Source organism: Musca vetustissima, unplaced genomic scaffold, assembly GCF_032173495.1.
Source record: "Musca vetustissima isolate MV318-11 ecotype Yass unplaced genomic scaffold, APGP_CSIRO_Mvet_v1 utg59063, whole genome shotgun sequence".
NCBI lineage: Eukaryota > Metazoa > Arthropoda > Insecta > Diptera > Muscidae > Musca > Musca vetustissima.
Window position 1 is genome coordinate 1 of NW_026881790.1, and position 8,391 is coordinate 8,391.

General features: G+C 35.2%; 1 protein-coding gene across 2 annotated transcripts; it reads right to left on the reverse strand.

Annotated features, from left to right (window-relative positions):
* Positions 1 to 5,763: 5,763 nt before the first annotated feature.
* Positions 5,764 to 6,961, reverse strand: LOC133327802 (uncharacterized). Of its 2 annotated transcripts, none has more exons than XM_061536340.1 (5): positions 6,898 to 6,961; positions 6,487 to 6,572; positions 6,184 to 6,416; positions 5,951 to 6,104; positions 5,764 to 5,879 (listed from the first exon to the last, which is right to left on the reverse strand). In XM_061536340.1, the coding sequence occupies exons 2-5, from the start codon at positions 6,566 to 6,568 to the stop codon at positions 5,764 to 5,766; spliced, it is 585 nt and encodes a 194-aa protein (XP_061392324.1). In that variant the 5' UTR covers positions 6,569 to 6,572; positions 6,898 to 6,961. The 2 variants fall into 2 exon arrangements, with proteins under 2 accessions (XP_061392324.1, XP_061392323.1); XM_061536339.1 differs by having other exon boundaries at positions 6,838 to 6,918.
* Between the last annotated feature and the right edge of the window lie 1,430 nt (positions 6,962 to 8,391).

The window sequence follows — 8,391 nt, forward strand, 5'->3', positions numbered from 1 at the left end:
ATTTCCCATAATATTACTTGTATTGATATAAAAACCATCTGAGCCAAATTTTGACCGCCTATGTCTAGTGTTTCGCCACTTAATGAGCTTATACTCAATTTTTGAGTAAATACTCAAAATAGGGTACCTTTGCATGGGGGCTATCAGTAAAATTGGACCTACAAATATAAGTTTTTGCATGGACATTTTGCACCCAAATAGAACACTCAGTGCCAAATTACAGCCATTTTAGTCGTAAAATGTGTCTAAATGTCAAAAAATACCTTAAATCGGGAGATACGGTTATATGGGGGCTATATCAACGCTTGGGCCCAGGGACCCCATTTTCCATACCAGTGTTTGTATTGATATAAATACCATCTGAGCCAAATTTTGGCCGCCTATGTCAAGTGGTTCGGCAGTTAATGAGTTTATCCCTAAATTTTGGGTAAATACTCAAAATAGGGATACCTTTGTATGGGGGATTTCTGTAAAGGTGGACCTACATACATACATTTTTGCATGGACATTTGGTACCCAAAGAGAACGTTCTGTGCCAAATTACAGCCATTTTGGTGGTAAAATGTGTCTAAATGCCAAAAAAAATACCTTAAATCGAGAGATACGGTTATATGGGGGCTATATCAAAACTTGGACCCAGGGACCCCATTTCCCATAATATTACTTGTATTGATATAAGAACCAAAATTTGGCCGCTTATGTCAAGTGGTTCGGCAGTTAATGAGTTTATCCCCAATTTTTGGGTAAAGACTCAAAATATGGGTACCTTTGTATGGGGGATACCAGTAAACTTGGATCTACATATATAAGTTTTTGCATGGACATTTTGCACCCAAAGAGAACGTTCTGTGCCAAATTACAGCCATTTTGGTGGTAAAATGTGTCTAAATGCCAAAAAATACCTTAAATCGTGATATACGGTTATATGGGGGCTATATCAAAACTTGGACCCAGGGACCCCATTTCCCATAATATTACTTGTATTGATATAAAAACCATCTGAGCCAAATTTTGACCGCCTATGTCTAGTGGTTCGCCAGTTAATGAGTTTATACCCAATTTTTGGGTAAATACTAAAAATAGGGGAACCTTTGTGTGGGGGATAACAGTAAACTTGGACCTACATACATAAATTTTTGCATGGACATTTGGTTCTTAAAGAGAACGTTCTGTGCCAAATTACAGCCATTTTGGTCGTAAAATGTGTCTAATAGACAACAAAATACCTTAAATCGGGAGATACGGTTATATGGGGGCTATATCAATACTTGGACCCAGGGACCCCATTTCCATACCATTGCAACATTATACAGGATTCGATAAAATATTAGGTTGTAAAAGTTTGGTTCAAATCCGATGATCTGTTCCCAATTAATTTTCAGCAAAATTTAGACCATTTTGTGGGGGGAGGTACCAGAAGGAGTGAACCGATATTCCCCATATTCGAACTAGATTTAAGTTTGAAAGAAATATTACGATGTGCACAGTTTGGACCAAATCGGACATTCCATTCGCTTTATATTAGATTAATGAATATTCAGTATGTTGATACTTTGTGTGAGAAGTGTACCAGAAGAAGAGGACCGATAGGATTGGTAAACATATTGCGTTGTGCAAAGTTTGAATGAAATTGGCTATTGCGTTCGCTTCATATGAGATTTACACTTACTTACTTAGCTGGCTTGTTACAGAACGGTTGTTCCATAAGCCGAGCTTAAAAAAAATTTCCAAGCGCGTCGGTCTTGTGCGCAAGTCCACCAATTTGGAAGACCACGTTCCAAGATGTTGTTTTCTACTTGGTCTTTACATCTAATTCGTGGCCTTCCCCTTCTACGGAAACCATCAGTAGGCTCATTTTTATATGCCTTTTGAGCTGGGGCATTTTCATTCATCCGCACAACATGGCCTAGCCAAATTGTGCTAATCAGCTGGTGCATGCTCCTGACCAGCATCTGGCCACCAGTCTTGAATAGTTCGGCTGGTAACCCATCGGCTCCTGCTGCTTTGTTGTTCTTGAGCCGATTAATTGCTTTTATGATCTCATCTTGGCTAGGTGGTATACACTCTATACCATCATCTCTTATTGGTTCTGGGGAATCTTCTTCATCGCCACTATTTGATACTAGAAGCTTTTCGAAATGCTCCTTCCAGATCCTCAACAGGCTGTCTGTATCTATCACCAGGTTTACTTCTTCATCTCTACAGGAGGAGGATGTGCCTGCACCAAAGCCTTCGGTTTGGTGTTTTACTCGTAAAATTTCCGGACTTCATTCTGACTCCTGTTCATCTCGCTTTGCTCACGCTCACGTTTTTCTTGTTCTTTCTTCTTTTTTCTAAAAACACGTTTCTCATCTCTTCTTTTCTCCCGATAATTCTCCATCACGTTACGTGTTGCTACTGTCTGCAGGGTTGCCCTATACGCTGCGTTTTTCACATCAGTAGCATTACGACACTCCTGATCGTACCATGGGTTTCTTGGTGGTGGTTTTTGGTACCCAATTGTTCTTTTTGCTGCAGTTTGAGATGAGAATAGCTCCGCAGGTGGCACCGCGGGGAGGTCAGTGTCCACAATTGAGATGAAAGAGGGACCAAGATAAGCCTGGACTTCGCCATGTTAAAGCCAATCAGAGCCGTTGCTTGGTATCATTTACAAGTTTTCGAAATATTGACCCTTTGTAGGGGAGATACTAGAAGGAGTGGACTTATGAGTCCCATCTTCCAACATTATAGAGGTTTCGATAAAATATTAGGTTTTGCAGAGTTTACATAAAATCGGATAGTCAGTTCGCATTATATTATAAAATGAATTTTCATCAAAATATTGACCATTTTGTGGGGTAGCTTGATTCAAGTTTGGAAGAAATTTTACGATGTGCAAAGTTTGAAGTTATCTTGCAGATCAGCCAGCCTGACAGACACGCAGACGGACTGGCGGATATTTGTAAATGAGTCCAATTTGTCTCAAACGGATTTGGTCCAAAGAGCAATGGGGTATAAAACAATATTTTGATGAGGCATATTTTTGCCGTAGCAAAGTATATTTATTTATTAAGTTAATTAATGTTTTTCCTGTACAACAAGACAAAAGTCTTATAAGTGGCAGTACAGGATTATATATATAATCACATGTCCATAATTTTTTAATAATAAGTATCTTAGATATTATAAAAGTGGTAAGAATGGAAGAAGGATACATTATGGAAAAGGATACATTATGGAAAAGGATACATTATGGAAAATAATAAATATGATTAATTGAGTTGAGATAATTTAAAAAAAAATTGAACTACAATAAAAAATATAAAAATGTTTCTATTACATTTGTTAATAAAAAGAACGATTAGTAAATCAAATAGATTGTATGATCAAACCTAACGTTTTCAATTATGAAAAATGTTGTACAAGCCGTTTTTTTGAAATTACTTATATTGTTAATGCATTGCAAATCAGTTGGTAGAGCATTCCAATCGCGTATCGTGCCAATGTAAAATTGTCTCTCAGAAACCAGGCTCTTCCGACGAAAAGGTATAATTTTTCTTCCCCTATGTGATCTTGCAAATGTAATTTTTTCGAACAGGTACGTTGGTTTTTGTTTGAGAATAGTTCTATGAAGGAGTTGTAGAGATTTGATTTTAAGAAGTGAGTCGAAATTTACTCCATACAGGGATTTAGAATACTGTGAGACATTTTGTCTCTTACTTAGGTCATACACGTATCGTGTTATGCTATTAAATGCGACATTTAATTTATGACGACAGAGGGAATCACAATTGGCAAACAGCTCACAACCATACAATAAGCTTGGAACTAGGAAAGTTTTGGCCAGCAGACAGCGAATATTTGGAGGTGTGTATGAATGTGTTAGCCACAGAGCCCTTAATTTTGAGTAGGTTTGTCCTACGGTAGCAGTGATATGGTTGTTCCAGCTTAATGATTTGTTGACAATTACTCCAAGATTTTTTCATTGTTGACAAGAATGTCAGTATGCTGCAATGACATTTTCTGTTTTTGTGAATGATCAAGCATTTTGATTTAAGCGGATTCAATAATAGGCCATTAGCTTTAGCCCACTCGCATAATCTAAAGAGATCCTGATTAAGAATTTCTACACACAGACTTATATTGTTTAGGGAGCTACTCAAAAATACTTGCACATCATCTGCGTACATGTGTGCTTGACTATGGTGAAGTTGATCAGGAAGATCGTTCGCATATAAGGAGAAGAGGAGTGGACCTATGATGGATCCTTGGGGGACTCCTTTTTTTACAGCCATAGGTTTAGAGATCAAGGTTCCAGTGTAAACTGACTGAGATCTATTTGAGAGATAGGACGAAATTAGTTTTGTAGAAGTTCTGGAAAAATTAAAAAAAACGACGAAGTTTAAAACACAAGTTTTGATGGTCGACGGTATCAAATGCTTTTGAGTGATCAAGCAGAACAAGAAAACATATCTTATTTTCGTCAATCTCGCACCTTATAGACTCTGAAACTTCTATAAGAGCAGTGGTGCAGCTGTGCCCCGCACGAAAACCAGATTGAACATTACTGAGCAGTGAGTTTCTTTGAAGATACTCGGACATTTGTTCCTGCACGATTTTTTCGAATATTTTTGAAAGGAAGCACAGAATTGCAATTGGGCGAAATTCCGAATTTGATTTTGGTATAGGTATGATTTTTGCATGCTTCCAACGACTAGGAAATGTGCTGGAAGTGAGTATGGAATTAAAGAGATATGTTATGTATGGCAGTACAGAAGGGAGTAGTATTCGTACAAACTCATTAGCCGTAAGACGGAGATTATAATAAAAACTTTTTTTCTCCCAAAAAAGTCGAGTCCTCAAATATATTTCGAAATTCAATTGCAGTTGCATTAAATAAATTCTTAATAATATAATGGTACGAAAAATCCAATATCTGTATAAACATAAAAAAATCAATCCTCATCCCCTTGGCACTTTTTTAGAGCTCTATATCTCAGTACTTATTTAATAGATATGAAAACTTTATGGCTGGATATTTTCCTCTGTTACTTAATTATAAAAACTAGTATTAAAAACATATAATAAATTAGTATTAGTTTAACATTTTAACAGTTTTGTAAAAAAAAGTCAAATTCGCCGAATGTGCCCCTACCCAGGGTTTTACCTTAAAAAAGGCTACATTAGCATCATTGTTTAGTTAGTTTTTTTTTGTTCATTTTGAAACGACATCAACCATTCCCATATATGGATGTACAAAGTTCTCTTCTCTCTATTTTTTTTTTTTTGCAACATCAGATGAATCTTTGTTTGTATGTTTGTATTAGGTGGTTACCCAGTAAAAAATTGGATCATCCAACGATTAATCGTAGGACGCTCCTTTTCGAGCAATGGAGTACTCCTTAAATCTCCGACTCTCTTGCATTTTATACTCTTTTTTAACATTGCATGTCCTAGGAGGCGAGCACTCCTTTTGAGCTCCCATTGGATGACAGACGGAGTACTCGTTTTCATCTCGGAAAGGAGGACAAAGGGAGTAATCTTTGTTATCTCCTGAAAGAGCATAGACGGAGTACTCGTTTTCATATCGGAAAGGAGGACAAAGGGAGTAATCTTTGTTATCTCCTGAAAAAGCATAAAAGAGTAAAAGAAAGTAAAGAAGTAAAAGAAAAGAGTAAAATAAAGAATATATATTTTATCATTTATTTTTAACGAAAAAAAAACAAATAATTCATTTTTGTACTATAATTTCTTATAATTAAAAAAACATATTAAATACTTTATTTATTTAGATTTTAGGCTGTAGGTTTGCCGGTAAAATGTTGCCTTACATTTGCGAAAGGCCAACTTAAAAGATTTTTCAAATTCAGGATAAGTTTCGTAGGTGTCTCTGAGTGATTCTGCAAAAATAAAGGAAAAATAAACATCATGTACATATTATTTAAAACACGTTATAAAATCAAGCTATTACCGAAATAAAAAAAGTTAAACAACCGATATTTGTTTATGGCTGTCTTATTTTTAGCTCCATCCCAATTTACCCGAAGCAAAATATTGTCACCAATCATTGCATGTAACGCCTTTTCTATTTTGTCTTTGCCAAATTTTAGTTTCATATATGATATCTGAAAATAATTAAAGATAAATATAATTAGCTTTTAGTACCAAATTCACTTAAATTATGCATTAAAAACTCTGGCTTACCACTTCTGATTCAGGCTCGTTATTAACTAATTGTTCTGCCGAATTTAATTCCTCTAGTGAATTTATTGGAAAAATTTTGAGATCCTTGCTAGTTGGGCGTATGTGTTTAACGATCTGTTCTAACAAAATTGTCTGTTTACACATAATTTTCTTTAAAGCTTCGACTTCAGTTTGAAGGAGATCAATTTTGTTTTCCAATTTTTTATTGGTGTTTTTTGTTTCATTGTTTGTTTCTAGAAATGAACATAAAATCAAATAATTACTATGATAAAAAATATAAAAAGAGCTATGAGTTAACATTACCTGCGACATTATTCGGTGTGCTTTGTACAGTTTCATCCGTAAAAACTGATTGAGTTTGGAATATGTTCGCATTAAAATTCATGGTTCTTAAGGTAGAAAAATAGTTTGAAATATAGTTTAAATATTAGTATTTACTAAATTTGACAGTGGTGTAGAATAGGAATAAATACAAAATATTCCCCATCAGGTACGCAAAATATCTTGCAATATATGTCACGCATGTTAATTTTCTCTCGGTGGATATTTAGTGTTTTCGCCTTACAAATTCCTAATTTGAGAAATTTTCAATTTCTTTTTTTACAAGCCGTCTAAGATGACGTTTAGAAACAAAATTATCACACATTATTTTACCAATTGATTTTTTTAATTACACTTTTTTAATTTTTTTAATTACACTTTATTTACACTTACAACACGTGTTTCACTTCAGACGGACACAAGAAAACTGAGCAAATGGACGGACAACCATAAAGAAATAATCGAACATGACGAAAGCAACAGTTAAACAACAGTTACATCAAACAAAAAAAAACATGCCAAAAATGCTTTGATGCATCCCTTATTGATCCATTTGGAGCATAAGGCGAGACATCAATTTTTTTCCAACTTCGTGGAATTTTTTGGCAAAACAAAATTCATACATTGCTCGCTTATTACTCCAAATGGATGAAGAAATCATTACTCCTCTATTGCTCGGTTGAGGATTACTCCAAATATTTTTTACTGGGTATTTTGTAGTACATACTCGTATGTACATGCATGTATGTATGTATGAACGAATTGTTTTGGGTATGTAAGAATATCCGTATTTCTTTACAGTAGTTTTTTTCTTGTATTTTTTTTCTATACATCTTTTCACTTTTTTTCTCCACATCTCTGTGAGCTCTCCTTTATAGAAATGTTGTGAAGGTGTGTGTGTGTGTGTGGGGTGTGATGTCTTTGTTGTCGTTGTTGTATGTTAGGGTATGGAATGTCTTTGTAAATTTTGGATCAAACAAAAATATGTGTTTTTTTTGGATTTTTTCGCCTTTAATAATGTGCCCTACATATATAAGGATGTTGCTACATACGTACATATATGCACGATATATAGCACTATTTTTATACCCTTCACCACACTGTGGTACAGGGTATTATGTCTTTATGCATATGTTTGCAACAGGGAAAAGGAAACGAGATAGACTAGACCCATAGTTCCTTTTGAGAATATGCATAGAAACACTTTCTAAGTCGATTTATGCATGTCCGTCCGTCTGTTAGTGTCGCATTTATAATCCGATTTAGATGAAATTTGGCACAGCTCATTTGTTTGGCCCAAGGACGAACCCTATTGAAATTGAGAAAAATCGGTTCAGATTTAGATATAGCTCCCATATATAGTTTCGTACGATTTCACGTAAATGGTGCACCAAAGTCCCTATAAATCTTTCGATTTGCACGAAATTTGGTATAACGTACTGAATTGAGCCTAGAGTGATGTCTACCAATTTTCGTGAAAATTGTCGAGATTTAGATATAGTTCCCATATATAGTTTCATCCGATTTCACATAAATTGTGCACCAAAGTCCCTATATATCTTTCGATTTGCACGAAATTTGGTATAACGTACTGAATTGAGCCTAGAGTGATGTCTGCCAATTTTCGTGAAAATCGGTTCAGATTTAGAAATAGCTCCCATATATAGTTTTGTCCGATTTCATGTAAATGGTGCACCAAAGTCCCTATAAATCTTTCGATTTGCACGAAATTTGGTATAACGTACTGAATTGAGCCTAGAGTGATGTCTGCCAAGTTTCGTGAAAATCGGTTCAGATTTAGTTATAACTCCCATATAAAGTTTCGTCCGATTTCATGTAAATGGTGCACCAAAGTCCCTATATATCTTTCGATTTGCACGAAATTTG